Here is a 25,938-nt window from a genome sequence, read left to right on the forward strand (position 1 = left end):
TCCAATACGTATTAGAGGCAAATATAGTACTTTTTAACTTAACTACATATGTCTCATGGCTTTCGTTTCTTACTTTTCAGACTGCAATCTCTCACACACTAACCTTTGGAAACTGTGTATCTCCAAGAAATGTTCCGATAAACAGAAGGATGAAATTCTTCCTATGAGAGTTAAGAAGATGTTCTTACTTCTTAAACCAAATAATCAATTTAAAGCCCTCAAACCGCCATTACCAAAATCTGAAAAACTCATTATACTTTGTAGAGCTACATGACTCTCACAGGACAGCAACACAAAGAGTGTGTGATGATCTTATGATGAATATGATGCATATAATACACAATCTTGAGGAGTACTACTGCATATGCAAGAAAAGTCTCACCTCCAGTGATGGCACTCAGTGGCTCAGCTGCATTGTGGGTAATGTAGGCAACAGGTTTTTAAAAGCAGCCCACTGGTCTGGTGTTGCGCTCCTAAAACACTGTTGTTCTCATTACAGACAGTTTAAAAATACAGCAGAACCCGAGATCTATTTCACACACCCTTTTCCTTTGCAAAGCCTGGTGCCTACATTACCCACAATGCAATCAAGACACTGAGTGACATAACTTGACATGACATACAGCTTCCTCTGAGGCCACAGAAGGCTTTAAACTATTTATGTCACATATGCAGTAGTAGTCCTCAAGTTTTTGTTGTTGTTGTTGTTGCCAAATACATGAACAGTGTTGGAGAAGTGATGGTGAAGATTTTTCACGTGTACAGCGGTAATAGCAACATCTCTACAAATGTTGCATCTGGATACTGGTTTTCAAAAGCGGCCCAGCAGACATACACTTTACATTTACAAGAGACAAACCAGTAAAAAAAACAAAAACAAACCTGTTTAAAATATCTAGAAACCTGAGGCAAGTTCTCACCTTTACAGAGATACAGAGAATACAAGATCAATGCCTGCAGCTGTCCTGCTGTTTGGAGGTTTTCACAGCTCTTCCTTTTTAACACTGGTAATAATCAGTTCGGTATGAAGATGAATTAAACAACTGCAACTGTGCCAAATGTGAAACTTCGCTATGTTTAAGTAAAACTGAATCTTTTTGTTGTTGTTTTTTAATCTCAGAACAATCCTCACAGTTTTTTGGCGGCTCATGACATCAGTTGGCAGCAAGAAATTGAGGTATGTTACAATATGCAAATCTGGAAAGGTAACGAGCAGGACGCACGAAACAAACCGACAGAGAGGAACAAATCAGACTTAACAGCAGCGTCTTCTTACAGCTCTGGCCGAGTTCCCTCCTCAGAGACATTGAGTCTGTAATCCTTATTTGGTTTACTGTAATTACTGAAGACATCAAGCTGTAATCATGACTCCACCCCCCCTCCAGCCTCCTCTGTCTTTCTCCTTAGATCACCCTCTCCTCTTACCAGGAATCCCTCTGCTCTCTTTCCCTTTTAAAAAAAAAAACACTGGCTGACATGACCACCATGTATCCTAATTAGAGCCACATTTGTAGCTTAGCGCGGGCAAATGAATCATGGAGCGCGTCTGGGGACATCATATAATTTGTCCCACTCGAAGCATTGGTGGCCTAAGAAATAGATCTATGATGCGTGAGAAAGTGAGCGGTGGCTTGTGCAACGTGGGGGATCATCAGCATTGTTCAAGCTGCTGGTTGTGAACTACTGACAGTGGTGTCACGTTACTGTACAGCAGCACTGATCAAAATAGATGATTCCACCATTTGAAATCTTAAGCAGACATGTTTTGCATGACAACTTTATGACACTCAACTCTCTCAACTGACAAATCCGGCCTGAAAAAGAAAACAACCACACTTCACATTGTACGGGACACAACGGTGGTTACCGACGTAACAAAGGCTGAACCATTCATTTAGGAAACCAGTGCATGTTTACTTTGGGCTGGGCTTTTTATAATAAGCTGCCTTTTGAATCTAAGTCATTCATACCAGCGGCCTGTTTACCCTCACCCAAAGCAGATGTGCTATATTTACCCCGGGTTATTGTATATCAGCAAACGTGTACTTTCATTGGGGTGTCACGGAACAAACAGCTCTTAAAATGAAGTAAGTTATGTCTGAAACCATGATTACATGTTGTCAAGCACAGGAAGAACACTTGTGAAATAATGCAGAGGGCTTATATGGTTTTACATGTGCTTATGCTTATATGTGTGGATCAGGTTTGTGGCCAAGAAATTTGCCTTTCTATTTACTGCACACCTGCCTGAAACTGTAAAACAAGTAACAACAGGAAAAACACTTGACACATCTGAGGTTAGTTAATCCCGCACCATAGGCAGTTTCTTTAAAGGACAAGTTTAACCAAAAATGAAAATTCAGTCATTGTATGTTCGCTGCCGTGTGGATGGAAAGTAGGATGATGTTTTGTAGTCCACAAAACATTTATGGAGCCTCTCAGCAAAAGAAAAAAAAATTGCAGCATTCACCTAAAAAACTAAAGTAGGTGGGGACTTGTTTTACATTAAAACCAAACAAAATTACATATGAAAAGGATCCACACAGCTTGTCCTGCAAAATCCACATCTCCGGAAGCCCAGAGAAAGAAAAATATTGAGACCCTCGACCCTTGTGCACCCACTTCAGATCGGGTGCATGCTAATACTTTTAGCTTAGGGGCTACATTAACACTTGTCTTTAAAAATTGTGAAAATAACAACTTTTAAAAACATGTTTTGGTCCTGGGGCTTGCATTTTTGGGATAGTTTTTTTCACATTTTAAAACAAGTCCCCATTTACTTCAGTTGTTTAATGGAATGCTGTTTTTCTGTAAAACATGCAAAACTCATTATCTGCTCAGTCCATCAACATAGGACAACATAGATGATGACATTATCCTTTAAGAAAAATCTGATAGGGAAAATGGATCAAGCATAATGAAAATACAATTTCTTTCATCTACCAAATCTGTTTAGTGCCCCACTGATTTCTGTCTGATCTGATCCATTATTCAACGAAGATCACAATGTTCTCCCTCTGTCACAGCAACACTGTCAAATGCTGAAAGTAGGACACTTTCTCTGGGATGACATCCCAGACTTCATGTCAAAACAAAGTTTCAAGCCACCGAAGGTAAATGAGTTCAGCCAAGTGGCAGCAGATCCACCTGACATGTGACAGGACTGTTATCAAACAGGACTATATCCTCTTTGCAGGCGTGACACAGATTTAGCTGCAGTGCGCGGGAGGCCGATCTCAGGTGCTGGAGGTGCCTGCATGGTGCTACACTGTTACAAAGACATCACTCGTAAATGGGGGAGAGCCTGAATAGAATTTCTTGAAACAAGACAGATGAGGAGAGTCAGCACATGGGTTCGATCTGGAAGAAGCTCAGGCAGGTGACTGAGGACAAAATGCTGTGGTTCAGCAGCGCTCAGACCAAATGTCTGCCAGATGGAGGCGTCATCAACTTCACTGAGGTAAGTCAAGGTTTATTTACACTTGAGTAAATCATTACATCAATATCATCACTAGTACCAAATCTTAACTTTCAATTTTTTCTGCAATAATGCATTTTAGGATTCAATAGGCTATAAATGACCAGTCTGGTTCTTTATATGCTAAACCATTTTATTGTTCGTTTTTATTACGAACTGTCCAGATTAAATCATTCAACAACAACACTACTACAATCATATCAGACAGTATAAGATAAGATTTAATTAATCTTATAGATGAAATTTAACTTTTATGAGCACAATAAGATAACAGAGGTAGATAAGAACTAGGTATAAATACAGCAAGACAGTAAGTAAAATGTAAAAGTAAGTCATGGTTTATGCTATAAAGTACCTTAACCTGGTCCGGTGTGTGCATTGACGATAATAGTTTATAATATGATATATAATAGATTGTTTTTAAAAGTACCCAAAAGAAGTCATACTTGAGTAAAAGTAAAGATATTATGTTTAATACTATGTGGACAGGGACCCTTGGATCAGTGACCTGCTTTTAAGAGTCTGTTGCCTACATTACCCACAATGCAGTGTGGCCACTAAGTGACATCACTAGAGGCAATTTCTCAGATTACAAGCAGCTTCCTCTGGAGCCACACAAGGCTTTATACTGCTTCCCCCCACAGTGTTACACTTGACATGACATACAAACACACTTGAATGTGTAAAATTGTTGGTTTTGAGGCAAATATTGTAATTTTTACTCACTACATTTATTCTAATAACTTTAGTTACTAGTTACTAAAGAGCCAAAGTTTTTTATGAATTTATCTGCAATCATATTTTAAAGCATGATTTTGACAGCATTAGATCCGATATTTGGCCAGTCTGATGACTTATAGTATATACATCAAATGAACAGTATGTGTAATATAATGTGTAAAATTGGTGATGTTACAATTTAAGTACAGTTCAGGTAAATGTAATCGGTTACATTCAGCCACTGTAGATAAGAATATTTATGTACAAAAGTGTATATAACAGGAGATTTATGTCTGTCAGACATGTCAGAACAGATTCAAGAAGAAAAACGAAAAGACAACCGAGCAAAAGGAAAATATTTTTTAGTAAGTATCTAAAGGTCAGTTCTTCTGTAGCCCACTTTATGTACAATAACACAAATTGTCCACCGTGAGTTGTGCTTGCTGCGTCCTGATTTATGATTCAGTACATTCCATTGAAATGAGACGTGCTGAAGACCTGCAGGGTTCATTTTTAGTACCTGGCCACACAACAGAGACGCAGGGAGGGAGCGGGACGGACCAGGTGTCTCTGCGCTTTTGTTTTAAGTGTCTAACAGCTGTGCGTGAGGAGTGTGGAGGACATGTGAAGTTTTAAAACACAGACCGAAAGAAAGGAAAAAGTGAGGACATTTTTATTTAATTTCTGCCTTTTTTTCATGTCCTGCCTTCATTTTCCGGTCTGAGAAGATGAGCGGCGGCGGCGGCGCGAGGCGGCGGACCGTTGGGACTGGAGAGGACAACAAGGCTAACGTGAGTGATGAGAGAAACTAGCTTAAATGTTTTCAACCAAAGAGAACAAAGACCGACCCCCAGTTAGGTTAGATACGACTGTAATTTATCTTTGGCATTCAATAACACGATTATAGTGACTCCATCTCACTTAATGTGTCCCGTGGTACCGCTGGACTTAATCACAGGTGAAATGCTTTAACGTTAAACATAATTTAAGCTAATTATTTTGCTTAAACAGTTTTGACTGTAATAGGCTATTCTACAGATCTGACTTGCTCTTTTCCCAATAAATAGGTCTGTGTGTGGTCTATATCCTACATGAAACATTGTAAGTGAGTTTGATGTGACATGACAAACAGAAATTCACTTTTCAAAAAACACACTAAAACGTTGTACACCCATGAAATCAAAAGGAGCTTTTTGAGTCGCCTTATTCATCACACGTGTGTTTCTTCTTCCCATGTTCACCCTTCTCTTCCATATCACAGTTTAGTGCAACATGTGAGGTCTGACAGGGTCATGTGACATGTGTGTGTGAGTGTGCCTGTGTGTCCATCCCAAAGTACACTGATGATCATGGCAAACTTTATTTTTTACATCATGAAGCTGAGAGCCGCCTTTGGCCAGAGTCAGTTTCATGTTATTAATTGTGCCCTGTAACTTCATTTAGTTTTGTAACATCTTGAAAGAAATGCAGGGGTGAATTTAAATCAAGCTGACTTTGATTTAAAAGTAATGCCAAAGTAGCTATACATACAAAATCATCACACTGGATAAAACTTCTTGTTGTTGCAGAAGTTGAACATCACTTAAAGTGCATTTATCTCTAACTTCATTGTCAGTGAGTCACTGTTAAATGGCGCTCTCACTGGAACTTTAACCTTCTTTTTGCCTCCATATCAGAGCATGTTTAACGTGTATACACAGTGAAGAAAGGCCAGCGGACTGCAGTTGTTGCTCTTTCACAGCACACAGTGAATTGTTAAAGGAACACATCCGTACATTGAACCAAGTGAAGTCTGAGCCATACATACTATTTATTTTTCAGGAGCAACTGTAAAATTTGGTAACATTCTCGAGCGTCTTGAAATTAATCTTTTGTTAAGGCTTCATTAAGGCTTCAGTTGGCCTGACATTTGGGAATGAGTTCTATTCCATGCTCCAGCTATTCCAAAGAAAGTGCCAAGCCTTGATGGTTTGATAGTTAAATACATGTTTCCTATTTGCATTGGCAGACAAATCTTTTTTTTTTTTGTATCTGAATCTGTAACATGATCCACTTGTGCAAAACTTGCCTTTTCACGGTTTGCTGCGCAGTTTTGTCATTACACACGCTCTTGTAGATCCCAAAGTATAATGGCTATTTACCAAAGGGATAAGACCTATGCAGATTAAAGGATAAACATTACACAACTTCTTATCAAGATGAACGTAATTCATAGGCCTGAATTATTGAGTTTAATTGCTTGTAAGGCAGGATGGTGGCATGAATGAACAGATCGATTGTTTATACGATTTAACTGGCAGGAAGAGGAGACGCACATAGTCATGCCGAGACAAATGCACAAATTTCCAATGAATTTTTGGCAGCCTGAGCTTTGATTGGCTGTAACTACCATAAAGCAAAAGAAGAAAAGTAATGATCAGAGGAGTTAATGGCCATTTTTTGTCGCAGATTTTTTTTTTTCAGTCTTGTTATCTCACCGTAAACATGAGCTTTGACCTGTTTCCATTCTATTCTGCAAACCAATATACTTTCCGCTTGGAAACCTACTTATCCAACCTAAGCACATTTAGGAGCTGAAGGGTTTTTTTCTTGACAGATGACCTTTACGTTAATGTGTTTTCAGTCATGGCGTGAGAAAATGCTGACAAGAGCAAGCCTAGTGCAGGCAAAGATATTATTAAGATAGCATGGTTGGATTGTTGTGTGTTTTCATTGTCAACTCTGCCGTGTACTTACACGGCAACATAAGAGAGAGTTAACTGACAGTCTTTTGTGTGTGACACTGACATTGTTAAATGGCATGTTTACACTGCTCACACACCCACTAAAGGATACGCAACTATATACAAATAGCTATACACATCACAGGGTGCTGAGTACATACCTGCACAAACTGGAATTTATTGTATTGTATCAACAACCATTTAGACAATCAAATAAACCTTTAAGACATTCATTCTTAAAATGTCAGACATTAAGTGTTTCCAACAGCTCAAATGTCACAATTATTTTCTGTCATTGGTTTGATATAATTGTTAAATATCCATAATCAATGATATCCATTCTCAGTTAATCTGGTGATTACTTTCTTTATTAATCAATTCATCATTTGGACTATAAAATGTCAAATAGAAAAAATAATTTGCCTAGTGTCTGCAGGTCTGAAGAGCATTTAGAAAAAAAACTACTGATTGAGTTAGAATGAAAAATAAATATCAGTTTCAGCCTTGTTAAACAGTTTTTGATTATGTGTTGGAAAAAGCATTTGGTCTAAGATGTTTTTAGTGATGTAAGTTTAACGTGTAAAGTTTAAACTTTCCAATAGTTTGAGACACATGGAGACACACAAACATGAACTTATTTGGAGTGTGCCATTTGACTTTTGTTTGCACAGTTTTGTTTACAATGCACACACTCGCTGTGCCAGTGGCTGTTATATAAAGACACTTCATTAATCTCTCTTACATAACTCAGACCACACATTCCTCAGAGAGCTGTTACCTACCAGTGTCACCATGTGGTTGATAAATGAAGGCTTCTTCATTCCACTGTTTTATCTATTGGTCACTTATTGTCCTAAGTAAGTTAAATGCTAGTGCAGGGTACACCTAAGTCTTAAGGGTTAACTTAGCAATTTATTAACTCTGAATGATAAAGACTGATCAAGACAATTGCCTGGTTTCAGACCTGTGGGCTGTTGCCCATTTTGTGAAAAATGTGATAAAAATGGCCATAAAATCTGTAGATAATATGTGGTTTTTGAAATGTCACCATGTTAAAATTTACCATCAGACATATGTTTTGACGACTTCACATAATCCAATCAGAGAAATATTCCCTTTTAGTTCTTTCCGTTGTGAATTTGGCACTGCGGTCCTGCAGGGGGAGGCGAACAACGTCATGCCTCCTTGGACTGGCACTGTAGCTCTCTGACTGGAGAACAGTCTGGAGGAAAAAGGGTTGGGCATCTGGTGGAGCCTCACCCAGCCATGTAAGGCAAGACAGCCGTGGCTTCCCAGGCACTTAGTCACACAGACACAGACAGACTGGATCACAGCTGCCTGATCATTATCTGAAAGAGACCCGGACTGCTTCGCCTGCTCAGGTAGATATAAGATGGATCCTACCTGAGATCAACTAAATTGTTTGCATTTGGGTTCATGTGGTGCGAATAGCATGGTGGAACTTGTGGTTGTAGTGTAGTCTGCTTTATGTATAACAGGAAAGTGTTTGATTATGTAATTTATTTGGTTGCGTCTTCGCAGTGGACCTGTCATACTTAAGAGAAAGGGTTAGTTTCCCAGATTAAAGAAGTCCAAACACAGATACCTGATAATGTTATATACAAAGTACAGTGATAAGTATATTTCTTCAAGTACTGCACATAAGTACAATTTTGAGGTACTTTTACATGAGTGTTTCCCTTTTCTTGAACTTGATAGTTCCACTCCACTACATTTTGGAGACATATTGTGCTTTTTACTCACACTTATTTGACAACTTTAGTTACTAAGTTACTTTGCAGATTACATGCTGCCTCAGTGCAGATCAGATCAATAATTTGTAGTATCGTATACAGTAACAATTAATACATGCATGTAAAATATGTATTATGGACTTTTACTTTTAAAATTACTTTTGATACCTAAAGTGCCTTTAATATCAGACAGTAAAAACAGACATTATTCAACTTAAGCTTGATTTATACAGCAGCCAAGCCACTGAAACATCTTTTGGTGACGTCATCTTCATTATATGTGATTTCGACCACCTGAATGCAAACATTGCCACTGTGTTTGTTGAACAAGAAGCAGCTTTTTAGAGTCACCTCCCATTTGTCAGTTTCTTCTTATGCAATGGGAAAGCTTATTCAGATTTGTATTGGTGACACATACTGTTGGAATGAATCAATGGGTAGAGTTTATTATTAACACGTGACGTGTTGGGCAGGATTTGCTGATGTGTACTAGTTACTTTGTTGGCTTTGAGTGTTTTATGACTTTTCTTATCATTCATAATGTGTTAGGTTGTGTTGCTTGGCAGTAAAAAGTACTTTATGTTTTGACTGTGCTCAGAGATCAGTGGATTGACACTTAGCTGTGACCTCTGTTCACATCTGGAGCGTGAATTTAGATACTGGTGATTATGCATACACCTGCTATCTACAAGCATACACAAATATTCTCCTTTCTCAGCTTGTAGAATCTTTTCATTGCGTAGATTTATAGTTGTGTCTGGTTGATCCTTTATTTCTTGTTGTTATCAGTCAGCCTGTACTGCTGCAAACAACAGTCATGGAGGAGTTTGTAGCTTGATGACTGGGATTGGATGGACCTGTATTGATTGTGGGTGGTCACTGACTGGATGAGAGTGCTCCTGTAGCCCAGACACGGAGGTGAAGCAATGATGTCATCTCCAAATCAGTAAAGTCATGTCGGACAGATGATCTAATCTGTGGTGATTTCATTCTCTGACTGCCGTGCTTTTGGAGATAATGGCATATAATCTCCTTGACTCCCCTGTTGCGGCTTGTTTTTTTGAAAACATGTTCAGACTATACCAAAGCCCCGTTCTACAAGTTTCCTGAAGACCCACCCCTTCTTTCTATCACAGTTGGTGATGATTTCATTAATTATGTTGTTTTTGTCATTGATTCATAGCCAAAGATAAGAAATAATCTATATCAACTCAATAAATTATCAAATTATGACAGTTTCATTACAGGAGGAGGATTCTCATGCTAAGACCATTAAGTAGGAATTACAGAGGAGTAAAACTGTGGGAAGAAGCAGTGCTTCATTTTGTGTTTCATTATTTGATGTAACAGAAACGGGATAGAAAACTGTCTCTTTCTCAGGGTTCGCTGCTATGCCTAAAGGCCTGAGCTCTGACAAAAAGATACTGAATAGGTTCCTGCTGTATTTTTCCCTTTCTGTATAGTCTCAGACTGGTCAATGTCAAACCCAATTTGATATCATTTAGACATGCTTTTATTAGGTGTGAGAACAGTATTGAAACTAGAAGTGTATTTTGACTATCTTACATGTACTTAAATGTAAAAAGTTGATAATAGTGGTTTCTGGCTGCTTGTTTTTAACTAATATTATATCTTAACTAATTGCAGCACCTATATGTGAACAAATACAAGTGATGAATTCTTGTAATGAATTTATTTGATGTTGCAAAGTTTTCCTGGTAGAAATATTTCAGCACCGTGTGATGCAAGACACAACAGTATTTAACCACATGTTTGTCTTTTGATCCAATCAAACTCACAAGGATCTGATTAACATAGATTTATACCTCAGAGGGATAATCAATCAGCTTTAATGGTACAATAGCTGAACAGTGCTTGGTATCAATAATATCTAAGAAGCCATTTTAATTAGTTCTGTTTAACCTGGAGATTGACTGAATTGTGAAATGAGTTTATACATGAATACGATATGTAAGAGAGATGAATATCACTTAACCGTGCAGCCTTTATTTTCTCTGTGTTTTCAAAGTGGTTTTAAGGTTAATCCTCCTCTATGGTGATTGACATTGAAAGCGTCCCCTGAGCTGCACAAACAAGCCTAGTGGAGTAGCATGAAGGCATTTCTCTCTCTTTGCATCAACACTGGAGATAGTTAGTTATTGCAAAGTAGATGCATGATCAGATAAAATGGCTCATAACATTATGACTACAGTTTAAGTACAAGTTTGCGCATGTTTGTGCAGCAGAGAACTAATATGTTTTTAAGTTGAGGTGAGGTTGAGGTCTTTTTTAACTATTATAATTGGTTGGAACAGATTTTATGGTGCTGTGTAGTTTACCTCAATATCTGTCAGCTGCAACACGATCAATGAAGGATTCTTTTTAAGGGCCCTCATAACCGACCTCCTCTGTATCTTTCTTTACTTCATATTTAAAGTATAATCACCAAGTAGACTATTAAATTCAAGTTCAACAAGGTTAAAAGTTTTAACAACTTAAAATTTGAGGTAATCTGTAACTTTGACAGGTATTACAGGGAACTGACTACTACTAAACCATCTGCACGCTTGTCAAGCTTGAGGTTTAGAGTTTTTAGCCGCTCTGCCCCATGTCTTACTTACAAGATCCAAATCTTGCAACATTAACTTTGTCTCTCTACCTTCAAGTCCCACCTTAAAATACACCTTTTCAAACTGGCATACATACATAGTCATTGAATTAGCTTGTATTTTATACTGTTTCCTTGATGTTTGATACATTCAGTGCTGTTTGTTTTTTTAAACTTCTTGTTGTCTTGTATGTCATCCTTGAGTGTGCCCAAAAAAGGAAATTATTATTACAGTTATTGATATTATTCTTCTGAAATTTGGTGAAATGATTTATATTAATTATAAGAGACTGCTTCAGCATTCAGCATTGAACCTGCAGACAAACCAATAAGGTCATCATTATAGTCTGCAGTTTCCCATTTTTCTTTTGTTTTGACATGCAATGAAGGAATATGGGATTTTTCCCAGGGAAGGATGAAACTCACCAAAGCCTTCAAAGTAATAGCCATCAAAAGTAGAACAGATCAAAAAGATGGAACTTGGCAACTGTAAAAAAACTTAATTGCAGATACTTATGTGTAATCATCTTAATATGATGAAAAAGCCAAGATTATTATCTGTACCCTTCTTCTACAATTGTGCTTATGTGTTGGATGAGTGTCAGCCACGTGTTGATTCAGGGGCTTCCAAAGACAAACAGAAGAATAGCGTGTGGTGAAGTGCAGAACATTGTGTTTCCTCAGAAAGCTACACCCAGGGTGTGTCTGTCCCGTGAACTGCTGTGTGTCTCTTGAGAAGCCCTCAAGCTGTCGCTCCCTCCTTCTCAGAGGGAATTGTTGGCTTGCCTGTCGCTGCCTTCACTTTGATGGTTTTCAGACCCTGCAATTACATGCAGAGATTTGTCATTCAAGCTAAAACATTTATCCTTTGACTTCAAAAGAACTAGCTTCTTACGTGAACTAAACGTGTTACCCACATTTTACATGCTGGGTTGCCCTTCTTTCTTCTTAAATTCTTTGGCATTAATTACTGAACTGTTAGTGTGTCGACATGACTAATAGTAGGCATGCTCATACACACACACTCTAAAACTGTAAAGTGTTCACACGCAGGTCAGTTTTATGTGTCACAGTGGCATACACACACATGTGCATACTGTTAAAAATCTATGTGATTACTTTCATGATAATGATATTTCAATAATTGCTGACCCTTTCACATTCTTATTCTGAAGAAGTTATGCATTTTCTTTTTTGTATTGAACAGAAATAATGAAAACAGTATTGTTACCAGTCACCTCGTTTTGAAATCCAACTTGATCTTCAGGCACCAGGCATCAAAGGATTTTTAACTGGGTGTTGTAATTGTGCCAAATTTGTCACATAGAGCTGCAACATTCAGCGTCACTGTCCGGTGAGGTGACTGACGTGACCTGATGACTAATGGGCACTAAGTATGTGTCCAGATGACTGTACTGTCACAATGTTACTTGGAAGCCAGATACAAAAGGGCATTTTCGAAGGAAAGAATTAACGTGGAATTAAGGTTGAAGGTTGAATTAATGACGTTGAATGAATGATGTTTGTTGTCTGGTAGTCCTATACTGGAAAAAATGCCAGTTCAAACTAGATAGGTAAAGGAAGAGTGAACACAAAGTAGTAAGTAGTAGTTGTTGAGAGTCCTTGAAATAATATGTGATGGTTAAAACCAGCCCAGTATCTCAGTGAAATGTTTCTTGTTTGATGGTTCTGTCTCATTAAGTGTAAGGATATATTTTGCTTTGAAATGAGCTAAATATAATTGATAAACCTAGGGTTTTTACATTGTTGCTTTCAAGTGCGAAACAAAATCTGTAAGGAACAAGCTGGGATTCATTCTCGTAGTCTCTCTCTTGTGTTTTTATTGATTACTTTATTGACTCTTCTGAGGTGTAAATTACAGTTTACATATTCATGTGCGGTGTCACTAAAAACAGTCATTATTGCAGCATCATCTCACACTTAAAGCTAACAACAGACTGTGGTATGCAAATGATGTGTCAGTGCATTTTTATCATTCCTGCACTGTAACAACAGGTGTCTTTCTCACAGGGAGCAATTAAAGGTGTGTATAGTGATTCTATTCAAAGTGGACAGGTGGCACATGAACAGCATCACTGTGGCGTTTAAACAATTGATGTTTCCAGGGAAGAAGCACCTGAAGTACGTCAGTATAAACTATTATGTAAGGTGGAATGAAAAGTGAGTTGATGTTGTCTCGAAAAGGCAGCAACATCTGTTTCTCTTGTATTTTATCTGCCATGCAAAAAAAGTATCACCTGCCTGTGTTGTAAAACTGTAACTTGTAAAAATACCACTCTGACGGAAAATAAAAGGCTGGTGCTGGAAAACACAATTTTATGAGAAGTTCCAGCCTCAGTCTGACATTACTGAGACTTGGCTGTAAACGCCTTACTACACATTATTATAATCACTTAGAAGGTTTTTGCCTCTGTTTAGCCTGTCTTCTAACTGACTAACTGGTATTTTTTTTGTTTTATTTTCCCTTCAGACTTTTAAAGAAGTTATCATAATAATAGTTTGAGTGTTTCCCTCCAATTCACAGCTTAAGACTGACAACAAAATCAACAAAGAAGCTGACATAATTACAGTCCAGACATCCACTGGACATTTTGTTCAAGATTCTTTGTGCTTTTAAATAATGAGCCATTTGTGCACTTTGGTTTTGGTTTGATTGCTGTCAAATTTACTTTGTGGCTGACGCCCTCTTAAAGTTTAATAAAGGTGACTGATGATAGAATAGCAGCACCACAATCTAAATTTATTTTTTATAGCCCCACCCCTTATAATGACTGATGATATCAGTTCAGTCTTTACCTTAGTGTAGGGAGGAGGAACAATTCCATACAAGCCATTATACATACAAAGACATATTCATGTAAGCATTGCACACGAACACCTAACACCACATAAAGGCTTAGAGGATAAAGCATGATATTTTGGCGGTAAGATAAGAATCAACCATGTTACATAACTCACCTTTACCTGGATTTTTTTTCCTTCACCTGATTTGTTAAATGGCAAAAGTGCTTTGTTTTCTCTGTGGAGGCAAACCTCCACTTGCTGGGTGCTGGCAAGGAGGGTTATGAAATGTTGGTGCAAGTGTGTCTTTACTTTGGACAACGGTTGTACTTGACAAAGTTCTACAAATCAAATCAAATAAATAAATCATTAAGGAGAAAAAACATTATTCATGTTATATCACACTAAGCCAGTGTCGTTAATTAGCTGCCTGGAGAATTAAAATAATGTACATGATCTGATACCAAAGGTGATCAAGGCACTATATAAAAGAAAATATCAAGACACATGGAAGGAAATTAAAAAGCTTTTAATGGCCGGGCTTATACATTAAAGGGCAATCATTTAAATGCATCCACCATTACGTTTACAGAAAACGTGTAAACTTTATGTCCTTATTGAGACCAGGATTTTCCAACACATCCAGTCCTTGAATCAAGAGAGCCTCCCTTTGCTTGAGGTTTTGTATTCTGTCCCCTCCCACGACCAAACATGACTTGATTGTAGGGAAACCCAGAGCACACAGGCCGGGATTCAAAAGAAGGACCTTCTTGCTGTGAGAAACATTGCTAACCACTGCACAGTTAGATTAGAATGTAAACTCTGACTAATTAGCTGTAATCTTCATACAACATCATGCACTTCCAGTGAAACCCTGCAGTCTCCATATTATCGGGAAAAGAGGATGTGTTATTAACTAAATAAACTCTGACTGGAAAATAGAGGCCCTGTTGAACGCAGCTCGTGATCAACACATAATCTAGTCTGGATCCAAACAAAGAGCACAGTTAAAGGTCAACCTGACTAAAAGATCAGCCGTGAATGAGTCATCATGGTGGATCTGGAAGATATAATCTCAATATTAAAACTAAGGCTGGTGACGCTACTGAGTGAGTCTACTGGATAACACTTAAACAACAAACGGATATCGGATGGATATCTTCCATCATCACCTTCACAGACACCTGCCCACAGAATAGAATATCGCACACCTAAGAGCCACATTTGAAGCAAAGTGAAGAGCAAGGGGCCGGACTTGCATTTTCATCAAAATGTGCTGTTCATTTCACAGAAAAAAAGCTGTGCTTAAGCCCATCTGAATGTGTTGGTTTTGACCGAACTCTATTTCTGTTAATGTTTGGTTTTAAGTTGTATGAGAGGCAGTCCTCACACAATCTGTTTTTGTTGCTAGGGCAACTACAAAGTTGAGTTGGGAGTGACTCAGCAGTTATGGATGTTTTGACTGTTGGTATTTTTGGCCCCCGCTGGTCTGGTTTCATTTTCTCCATTGAGTGGAGTGTGGTAGAGCGTGTGTGGTCAGAATCACCAGACTCTGCAGTGGAAATGTCTCCTCAGTGACGGTTGCTAGGCATTATGGTCTAACTGCGTGGTTTCCACGGAAGAACTTCAGTATGGGGAAGTTTTATGGCTAAAAGTACCCCTTTCTTCACTGCTCCTCCCTCTTTCTCACTGCGGACTTTCATTTTGAGCTCCTCCTTTCTCTTCATTGGTTGTTTTTTCTTTTTCTCATAATCCACGCTGTTCCTTTTAGTCATCTTGTCTCTTTCATTTCAGGACCCTTGCAGGAGGCTTCGGCTCGCTCTACAAGATCAGGATCAGTCAGGCTGCACATCGGAGAAGCACAGCAACAAGGTACAGAATCAAAGAGGAACACTGTTTTGTTTTTGAATGAAAAGAAAAAGTCTAGGATAGGACTTTTACTCAACTTTTTTTGTGTTGACTGAATGTAGGAGAGCAGCATAGCAGTGGTGCTGCCACAGAAACCAGAAGGGCAGGAAGAAACACTGGGACTCATCACTCCCACAGACGAAAAAGTTGAAGTCATTAAGGTATGTGTAGTTGTTTGTTTGTGTAGTTGTGTAGTATTTTAAGAATTTGAAAGCTCATTTGTATTACCTACCACAACAGGTTTTCCTTGAGGCTCGTTCACAGACTGGAGAGAGCGTCAGGATGCTGACGGACGAGGTATCACAGATTCAGGAGGTGAGTTTGTGACAGGCGGAACTGAGCAACATTTCCCTCAGCCGTATTAGGACCATGAGTCAGTGCCGAGTGGAGAATATTAGAGCATATGTGGCTGGGTTGAATAAGGTGTGTTTTTGTTCATAGGTGAGGTACTGCCTGAAGACTCTGAGAGAGCAGATGGCAGCCAGGCAGCACAGTAACAACAACAAGGTACCCACCGTCTGCATCACAGTAAAATATGTTTTTCTCAGTATAGAGATAAAATAAATAGGCTCAGTCTATTTAGGAAGTCCATATCTGGTTTTAGCTTCTCTAATGTGAGGGTGTGCTGCTTTTCTCCAGGTGTAGCATGCCTACAATTAGTTATGTGGTTTAAATAGTAACAAACAATTCAAACCACAAAACTAATTGTAGACTGCTTGCGTTTTGTTGCAGGGCAGTGATTTCTCTCATCCTCTCTTCTACATTTTTTACAGTGAAAGCAGAACTAAAGCTCCGACTCAACTAACCAGCCACTTGTCTCTTCCTCAGTATCCAGTCAATGGCTTCAAAGTCAACGTGCCCAGCAGCCAACCAGCTACCACCAATGGCAATGCCGTTCTCATCGAGCCAGACTCTCATGTAAGATAATCACAACTGAACCTTCTCTAACAACCTCAGAAGAGTGTCTGCTGTGGCTGTTACGATCCGATAATTCACCAGTTGAATATGAATGAACCATGGGGAAAGGCAGGAGCCAATTTCAGCTGAAACTACTTTGAATGCTTTCAAATTTGTATTAAAATGACAGGCAGAAAGAATGTCTGGCCCTGGTGCCAGGCTCTCTGAAGCTGATGATAAAGCTTACCACACACACAGCACAGGGGCTCACTTACACTCTGACTAATGGTGCAAACACACACACACACAGAGTATTGTGTTTCCAATGCATTATTCTCGGCTCAGCGCATTTTAACATCTCCTGTAACACAACTCCATTATCTACCGAGGAAGTAGTTCCAGAGCAGGGAGTGGCTTTCCTTTCCCAGTGACCTGTATGTTAGGCATGTGGGTAAGTGTGGGTCAATTTCTGTTGTCCTACATTTTAAGTGCATTGTTTGTCAGGAGAAAATTGTTTTGCTCACCAAAAGGGGAGCCCTGAGATACAAAACTGTCTCAGTCTCTGTCACAATTAAACAGACGTCCAGCTGAATGCTCTTCTAACCTCAGGCTAGAGCAAACAACAATGTAGCCTAACAGCCCATCAGCAGCCTCTCTTACATGTTAACTCCTGCCTTGCCCTCAGGTTCAAGTAGTTTGCCAGGTTAAGCGTAAATAAGCACACCATGTTCTGTTTCTCTCAGGTTGTGGATAATCAGGAGGAGACTGTGAGGCTCAGGGAAGTGACCAAGCATCTGTACGCACAGCTGAAGGACATGGAGAAGAGGCATCAGGAGGAGATGAAGAGACTGCAGGTCTGTCTCACGCGATGACTGGATTTCCTGTCTGCAGCTATGACTCACGCCTCTGCTGCTCTCTTGTTCCTCTAATCGCCCTCATTATCTGTCAGTTTCATCCCTCATCTGCCGATCCTCCACTGCTCGGGTCTTTGCTCCACACTGCATCTGTCAGGTCATGTAGGGACACTGCCACAGACTTCTTGCCACCCCTTTTGGCATTGCATTGTGGGATTTAGTGTAAATCAACAACAACAACACACTCAAAAATCAGCTGCTAACTTGAACATTTCTGACCTCCTGCAGAAGCCTAGAAAAAAACTGCTTTGAGTAGACTTTTTTCACCTCTTTTACTGTGTGAATATACTTCATCTAGAAACCTGTTTAGAACTGCATCGAGTAAGAATTTGAGATAAAGATCTTGGCTAACAAGAAAGTTGAACATTGTCCCGTCCTAACATGCAAAAAAAAAGAGCTCCACTCAGGCAACACAAGTGAAAACACTTATGTCGGTGAACCATGCATGTGTAGGGAACTTTAAATCCCCAGTTTAATGGATACTTTGTTTATTAGATGTGTCTCTCAGTGTTGTAGATTTGTCATTATTTAATGACACTGACTATAAAGATATTCCCAACAAGTTAACTGCTGAGATTGGGAATCTCGGGAATGTTAAAAAAAAGTCACTTTTGAATTACAAGCAGGCAGTGGATCAGAGAGATTTTAACCAAACCTCCAGGTTAAAATGCGAATTGAAATACATAAGTTAGATGAGATCTCATGTCCAAGTACACAAATCAGTACATACATGACACATACAGGCGTTTTCACCTATGTTTGCTTAATGAAATCTTCTCAGGTCAGTCTGGACGTGTTGCACTTGACTGACACATCCATCACCTGAAAAGAACAGTGTGTGTGTACAGCGCCTATTATTTTGTATCCGTATCTTCTAACTTAGTTCTTACCCTGTCCTCCTTCACAGGCCGAGTCAAAAGAGTACAGCGTTCGTCTGGTTGAGCAGTCTGAGCTGCTGCAGAAGGCGGAGGAGCTGTCGGAGGGGAGGGGTCAGCAGGTGGAGGAGCTGCAGAGGCTGCTGGAGAGCATGAAGATCGAGAGCGGCCACCTCAAAGACAAGATGGCAGCGGGTGAGGCAGAGCTGCTGCAGCTTAAGGCCAGCAGGGAGGATGGAAGAGAGCACGAGCAGAGGTGAGATAAAAAAAAAAAAAGAAGTAATAAGTCAAAGTCCCAAAAATAAGTAGAAGTTGGGAAGAACAAAAAATTGTGTATCCTTTCATTTTTCTTTTTTACTTTTATTTATTTAACTGGTGAGTGTAGGTGAACTTATCCTCTTTTATATCATCAAATAAGAGAGAATAGTTCTCTACATATGAATTTGTTTGTTTGATGTTCTATTAAACTTTCTTCTGAGGATGCAAAATACAAATCATACAAATAAAATGACATCCTCTAGTTGAAATAACTTGATGTCATATTATTTCTCGTTTGTCAGTTTTGTCGTAGTTGTACAGTTTTCATACGTGTGTGTGTTTGCAGGTGTGCAGAGCTGCAGAAGGAGGTGGCCACTCTGAAGGAAAAGATTCATCACCTTGATGACATGTTAAAGAGTCAGCAGAGGAAAGTCCGTCACATGATTGAACAGGTATTTATGCACAGGAGCACATTTACACACACACACACACACACACACACACACACACACACACACACACACACACACACACAATACAAATAAACATCCCGCCGGTGGCCAGAAATGCACAGGAAGCCATTAATGGGGAAATTAGATTTTGAGGAGGCGGACACACAAAGAGTAATTGATATGAGGGCGTGGAGCCAAGCGGAAACGTGCGGTGAAATAAAACTCATTTGTCATGAATAAGTGATGCTGCATCTGCTCCCGTTGGAAAAATGAGCGTCTCACTTTGCTTGTTTGTTTGTTTTGTCAATAACACAGCTGCAGAACTCCCGGACTGTCATCCAAGAGAGAGATCGAGTCGTCAGGGACCTGGAGGAGAGGGTTGCTTACCTTGAAGCTGAGGTCAGGAGTCTTATGTAACTGTAGTTAGATTCTGAATTCATCCGCGTACTTGGTCTTTGATTTATCATTGCGATAACTGAATGTCACTTGGGACATTTTTATATAGTATATTATTTTTATTTTATTTTATGTGCTCAAGATAAATAGACCAAACGTTCTGATCAACGTAAAGCTTTACACCTGAGGACACAGCTCATGTCTGCCCCCTCTTTCTGTCTTCAGAACAGAGAAATGCATGACCACATGGAGTACTTCCTGGCAGGCCAGGAACCTCCACCACTGACGCCCACTGAGAACAAGCCAGAGGTGGTTTACAGGTGAGCCATCACTTTCTGTTTTCTGCTCATTTTCTCATTCACAATGAGATGCAAATTCCATCTCGCTCTGTTGTATAATGTCCAAGTTCATAACAGTCACTTTGAATTCTTTTATTTCCCCCTCTGTACAGTAAAACCATCACACCAGCGTCATCTAACAACAAGGCCCTCCCATTCATCAAAGTCATTGAGATCAAGTCCTAAATGGAATGTTGACCACCGGAACCAGAAGTTTAGATTACAGTGTACATAATATTTAACCACCTAACCTTATATAAAATGTAGGTCTGCAGTGATTTGAAAAGGCTGGCTTACCAGACCTCATGGTGATGAAGCACACTGGTCTTGTGTTTGGACCTCATATGAACTTTTGAGGCTTTTCTGCATACCTTAACAGGCTCAGTCAAATCAAAGCCTAAAAGAGGGGGCACAGGGGAGTTCAGGTTAGGATCCAGTGGTAGGAGGAATCCTTAAAAAGGAAACAGGATGGAGCTCTGCAATGCAAAACTTTTACTGAACTTTTAAATGTACATAGACACAAATCTGTTCAGGGTTTTCTCAGGAAGAGCTCAGTGAAGTTCCCTGTGTTGTGCTTCGATTCCACTTCTTTCCCTCACAGGATCCAAAATAAGCTTTTAAACAGAACTGCTTTGTTAGGATTAGAAATGTCTGTTACACATAAAGTACATTCAGACAAATGTGCAAATAATCACGTGATGTTTAGTGTTGTCAGCTTGTCAGTTTCCTCATCCACAGTCCGCAGCAGCAGGGTTCAGGGTCAGATTCCTCAGTGCTTTGCACCTCAACGCCAATGACCGGCATGCAGTTGTTAATGTTTAAATATGATTTATGTTTAACTTCCTCCTTCCTTTATAATTTTGACCTTATTTTTTTCATTCTGCTGGAGAATACCTGTTAGAGGCTACCTGTAGATATTGATGCTAGTTGATCAGCAATTCTGATCTGCGCTGCCAAGTGCTGCCACACTATCCTTATCATATCCTGTTTGTACTAAAAGGTTGCATATTTAATAACTGCTAACTGATTTATTTGGTTAATGTACTTATTTACATAATTATGCATTGTTTGTGTAGACTACATGTCATTTTCTGTAAAATTTTCTGTTGCCATCTAGGTTGAACATTTTTATAAACCGTTACATTTACTGTGAACATTGTAGATAAATAAAAAAGTGAAGTTCACTCTATGTCCATTCATTGTAGGCTTTGCTGACCATTATGTAATGGCCAGTTAATCTGATTTACTTGTTATTCTTGTCCAGAGCTGAGTTTAATCTGGTCTGCTGTTACATGTTACACCATTACCTTGTATTGCCATCTAGTGGAGAGATTAAACACTGAATATGAAGGAGTGGGTTGTAAGGCTTTTATTGCAAACCACAAGTGTACAACCTCACTTAAATACAAATCAAGCAATATTAAATAACTTATCATCCTCAATATAAATATCTTACATCTGTACAAACACACAATCAACCAAAAGTTAATCATATTTACATTTTGACATGAGAAAAAATAAAATCCAGGTCATTTGCTGGTTTATACCGAAAGAAAATTACAGTGAAAACGTTGCCACATTGGCTACAATCATGTTTGTCCTCTGAACACACTCATTAGGTCCACAATAAGAATAAAAGCCTTGTTTCCAATGTGCACAAGGACTTAATCATAATGACAGAAAAAAAATCTTGTCATGGCAAAATTTTAACATGTTAAAAAAACAAGACATTTGTTTTTCTACATAATTATTTTAAATGCTACCAGTAGACATTGCCCTTTCTGAACTTCCTGTAAAGAGAAATAAAGTTTCCCCATACATACTTATTTTTTTTCACCTTTATCTCACCTTGAAGTTTCACTGAAATCAAGATCTCTCTTAGAAGACAAACCTGGCCAGGAAGCAGCCATCCAAAATCATACTTAATCTGTGGGTGCACTTTAAAGCTCAATTTAAAAACAAAGTTCTGGTATGTTACAATGTTTTGTTTCACAGTAAACTGTCACACACACACATACGGTCTGTTGCAGAAGTCCCTCACAGGGTGCTCTCCAGTGTGTTGTAGTTGTCTTTGAAACTTTTAAGCTCCAGAAAGTGTTTGGGCCTTTTGCTGCGCTGGCCAGTGGAGGGCAGGTAGGTGACCTGGATGGTGGAGGGAGTGGAGCGGACAGGTGAGCCTGTCAGGTCCTTGGCTGCTGACTGGTGATGCTGGTCCAGGCTGGTGGTGCTGGAATAGGCCTTCACCCTGGAGGAGGAACAAAGCACAGAAAAGGGGGGTTACTATGCAAAAAGGTTTACTATGTGAGATGGACGAATTGAGGAATTAAGGCTGTTAAACCAGCTAGTGCAGCCTTGAAAACCTCTTTCTCCCTGCAGTGTTGACTCCCCCAGTAGTACACCTAGCTGCAAAGCTAACTGAGCTAACAAGCTTACAATAGCTACAGTTGTGGATGTATAAACAGAATACACCTGGCATCAGTTAGCGGTCAATCATGTGATACGCTGTCCTTATTTTGGGAGTATGAATACAATCTTAGACATAACATCTTTAACACATCCATGTAATAATACAAACAGTTGTTAGTAATTAAATAGCAGCAGTAAGAGTAGTAGTAGTAATGACAGTGTTGTTAAGAAACACTCAAGATAAGTGCATGCCTGTGTTTCTTTATAAACATAACTGCATTATTTTACACTTTATTTAACCAACATAATGCATCATTGTGCTTATAATAAATGTAGGTGTGCTGGATGAAGATTTTACATACAAAACAGTCCCAGTGGAGCTACATTCAATTGCTATCAGCATATTGCATGTTTCTTAGCAAACAATGTTTTTTGACATTGTCGATCGGTGATATGGGGTTAATGCTCGTTAAAGCAGACTGGCTGTGTTAAATGAACTCACTTGATTTTGTAGTCTTTACAACTATAGAATGCACTACACCAGAGTTCTTAAACTAGTTGGCCAAATATAGCACTTTAACTACCTCATTCCAGCCCTTTGTAATTTTGTTAGTCTGCTAATTAGCCCACTGATTGACGCCGAAGATATTGCTCGTATTTCATAAAAAAAAAGTTTAAATCCAGAATGTTGAAGAAGCTTTGTTTTAACACATTTAAAGAGCTTTACAGGTCAGACATAGCGAATGTTAAGTCTGGCCCTTCTAAAAAATGTAGTTGAATAGGCCTGCACTGCAACTCGCCCTGTCAGTTTGAGCAATGCAGACGTGAAGACCTGTTCGAACAATGTTACCAGACTGACAATTCAAGTCTGGGCCAGTGGAGTAGCACTTACACATCAGCTAGTTCACTCAGAGCCTGCTGGTATTCAAGAAACTCTGCTTCTCCAAACACCTGAAATAAAAAGTGAAAGTCAGTTCAGTAATTTGCTAAACTCCATATATTGTATTTAATTTTCATCACTCATCATTTACACACTTGTACTTGAACTACAAGTGTACGCACCCCAGTCCCATGGCGAGCGCTGTCGTAACCTTCAAGCAAACGGTCAATGAGGGCACTGCGGCTGCTCTTGATCAGAGAATGGGAGTTGCGCAACTCCAGCAGCCAGCTCCTGAAGTTGCGTCCAGTGAACGCGCTGGGACTGCGGCTTATCTCCTGCAGGGGAATACCTGAGAGCCACACAGGAGGGGTCGAGAAGTGAAGGTCAAGAAAAGTAGAAACCACTCTGCAAGGGGAAATTGGGTGCCTGCATCACACATGACTTGGTAAAATCAGAGCATAAAATACAATTAGAAAAAAACATAATTTTAGAGATCAAAACATCAAAAGGTGTCTGAACTGCTGCTTTTTCATTAGTTATTAGAAGAGCTGTTGATGAAAGTATTGTGTCAGAATGATGGATTCAGTTTTGTGATATGTGACGATGGGAACCCAGGTTTGAGCGTTACATCTGATCTCCCACCTGAGTCACGGATGGCATCCAGAGCTTTCATTCTGTACAGGTAGTTGTAGCAACCTTTGAAACACAAACACGTTTTCGTCACAACGACATTCACATCGAATTGGCAACAGTGGCAACAGGATGAGCAGATGACGTGACTGACTGATCTGTGATCCCTGCTTCAGTCTATCGTCCTCTTCTTCCAGGAGACGAGGTTCGAAGCGGATCTCCTGGACTTTGGACAGCCTGGAGTCAATCTCCTCCCTCAAGCCCTGCAAATTAACGACAGCGGGAAATACACAGACACGTGAACTCTCGCAGCAACAGCAGCTGCTGCATGTTGCAAACCGACATCACAACAGGTAAACAAGCTCAAAGCAGATCCGCCTTACCTTTGGTGCGTTGTGGCCGATCGGTGCATGGGGTCCTCGGCGGGACCTCATTGCAAAACGCATGATTTGTCTTTTGACGAAGATAAACAGCAGCACAAACACCTGTAAACAAAGCCAGGCGTGACAAACCACTTTAAGCATGTCACATATCTGCGAACCGGCTCGCTATATAGCAACCTGAACTATAACGTACTTACCAAGCTCCCGTAGGCCATAACCAGAACAACATTAACCCCCGATAACGGCGATGACTCAGCCATGTTATCTGTCAGTGTATATATATTTATTTATCCACCGGTCGGTTAGCTAGCTAGCTAGTAGTAAATGTAAACCTTGTGATGCTACATTAGCTTGGTAGCTAACGGTCGATTTTCCATTTTGAGGAGTAGCTGATTCCGCACAGACGAGGTTTTGTTTGTGACTCGGTAGCTCTGAAAGGACGTTTCTACGCATAAAACAAAGAATTACACCTCGACTGTACTGATGCTACTCTTCATGTCAGCATCATCATGAAGTACGCAGTTTGGCTCGCGTTTGCAGGAAGCAGCGACAGTGACAGCTGCTTTGCGACGCTCCGAATTACCGTAATAACCGTGTAAGGGTCAAACAGTGTAACTATACTTTAATTTATATTTTGTGCAAATAAAAACATGTTAATAATGATGACATAATAATGTCCGCTTTGAATTGTGCTGTGTTTATTCTATATAATGTGTATTTTGTACAAAAGTACATACAAACATCAAAGGTGAAACATGTAGAGTAAATTCAGACACTCAGAAAGGTAATATTTAAAACATAATGAGGTAATTAGACAAACTTATATCTAAGTTTCTAAATATCTTTCTCCTCTGATTAAAATGTCCTCCCAGAAACTACATAGTGCACCTTTAATTATAATATTTCCTAATTAATTTTCATATTCAATTTACCTAACTGTTGTGCATTGACACATAAACATAACAACAGTATAACTGCACTTTGCACGAGTTTATATATCACATTTGTATTATTAATACAATATAAATAATAGTGGTAAGACCAAGTAGTAATTATATTCCATATTATGATGCATTTTGTAATACATACTACATCAAAATATATTTATACTATACAAGTACAGTATGTCTTACATATTGTATCACTATAAGATAATGAATGTACATAACATATTGCATGTGCTAGTTACACTTCATGTATTTTGCATGTATTATTCATATATGCAAAATACAATACATATATTATTCATTGTGGAGCTCCAAAATTCCTATTTGAGGCAGACTTGTTGGGCCTTACTAGTGTAAAAACAAAAACAGCCACGCTTCATGTGCTACTAACAGTTATATAAATACATGTATGCATCAAATATATGTATGCATTATTATAATTTATTTTTTATTCATCATCCTTCTCTTATCTCTTGACCTGTATCTTGTACTGCTGTAATATTCAGTCCTGTCAAGTTCACGTCTCCATCACTTGGTTATTGTAACGTTATACATGTTTCTCATTAAAA

At 39.1% G+C, this 25,938-nt stretch overlaps 3 protein-coding genes across 6 annotated transcripts in view; 2 read left to right on the forward strand and 1 right to left on the reverse strand.

Annotated features, from left to right (window-relative positions):
- Nucleotides 1–3,374: 3,374 nt before the first annotated feature.
- tuft1b (tuftelin 1b) lies at nt 3,375–21,307 on the forward strand. Of its 4 annotated transcripts, XM_037092542.1 has the most exons (14): nt 4,373–4,412; nt 4,499–4,563; nt 4,927–4,989; nt 15,880–15,957; nt 16,056–16,154; nt 16,234–16,308; nt 16,435–16,500; nt 16,822–16,911; nt 17,634–17,744; nt 18,712–18,935; nt 19,284–19,389; nt 19,705–19,788; nt 20,011–20,105; nt 20,237–21,307. In XM_037092542.1, the coding sequence occupies exons 1-14, from the start codon at nt 4,388–4,390 to the stop codon at nt 20,307–20,309; spliced, it is 1,254 nt and encodes a 417-aa protein (XP_036948437.1). In that variant the 5' UTR covers nt 4,373–4,387; the 3' UTR covers nt 20,310–21,307. The 4 variants fall into 4 exon arrangements, with proteins under 4 accessions (XP_036948439.1, XP_036948437.1, XP_036948438.1 ...); XM_037092544.1 differs by lacking the exons at nt 4,373–4,412; nt 4,499–4,563 and adding an exon at nt 3,375–3,460 and having other exon boundaries at nt 20,237–20,379; XM_037092543.1 differs by lacking the exons at nt 4,373–4,412; nt 4,499–4,563 and adding an exon at nt 4,664–4,762 and having other exon boundaries at nt 20,237–20,379.
- A 170-nt stretch (nt 21,308–21,477) lies between these two features.
- Nucleotides 21,478–25,003, reverse strand: LOC119016592 (protein C1orf43 homolog). Its single transcript, XM_037092549.1, has 7 exons — nt 24,620–25,003; nt 24,423–24,524; nt 24,194–24,302; nt 24,052–24,105; nt 23,592–23,758; nt 23,422–23,480; nt 21,478–22,368 (listed from the first exon to the last, which is right to left on the reverse strand). The coding sequence occupies exons 1-7, from the start codon at nt 24,680–24,682 to the stop codon at nt 22,161–22,163; spliced, it is 762 nt and encodes a 253-aa protein (XP_036948444.1). The 5' UTR covers nt 24,683–25,003; the 3' UTR covers nt 21,478–22,160.
- Nucleotides 24,243–25,938, forward strand: part of ubap2l (ubiquitin associated protein 2-like) — a 28,918-nt gene continuing 27,222 nt past the window's right edge. The window contains exon 1 of the mRNA XM_037092535.1: nt 24,243–24,392. The gene's annotated coding sequence lies outside the window, so the exon portion shown is untranslated. The remainder of the gene's footprint in view (nt 24,393–25,938) is intronic.

The sequence above is a fragment of the Acanthopagrus latus genome, chromosome 3 (assembly GCF_904848185.1).
Source record: "Acanthopagrus latus isolate v.2019 chromosome 3, fAcaLat1.1, whole genome shotgun sequence".
Taxonomy (NCBI): Eukaryota; Metazoa; Chordata; class Actinopteri; order Spariformes; family Sparidae; genus Acanthopagrus; species Acanthopagrus latus.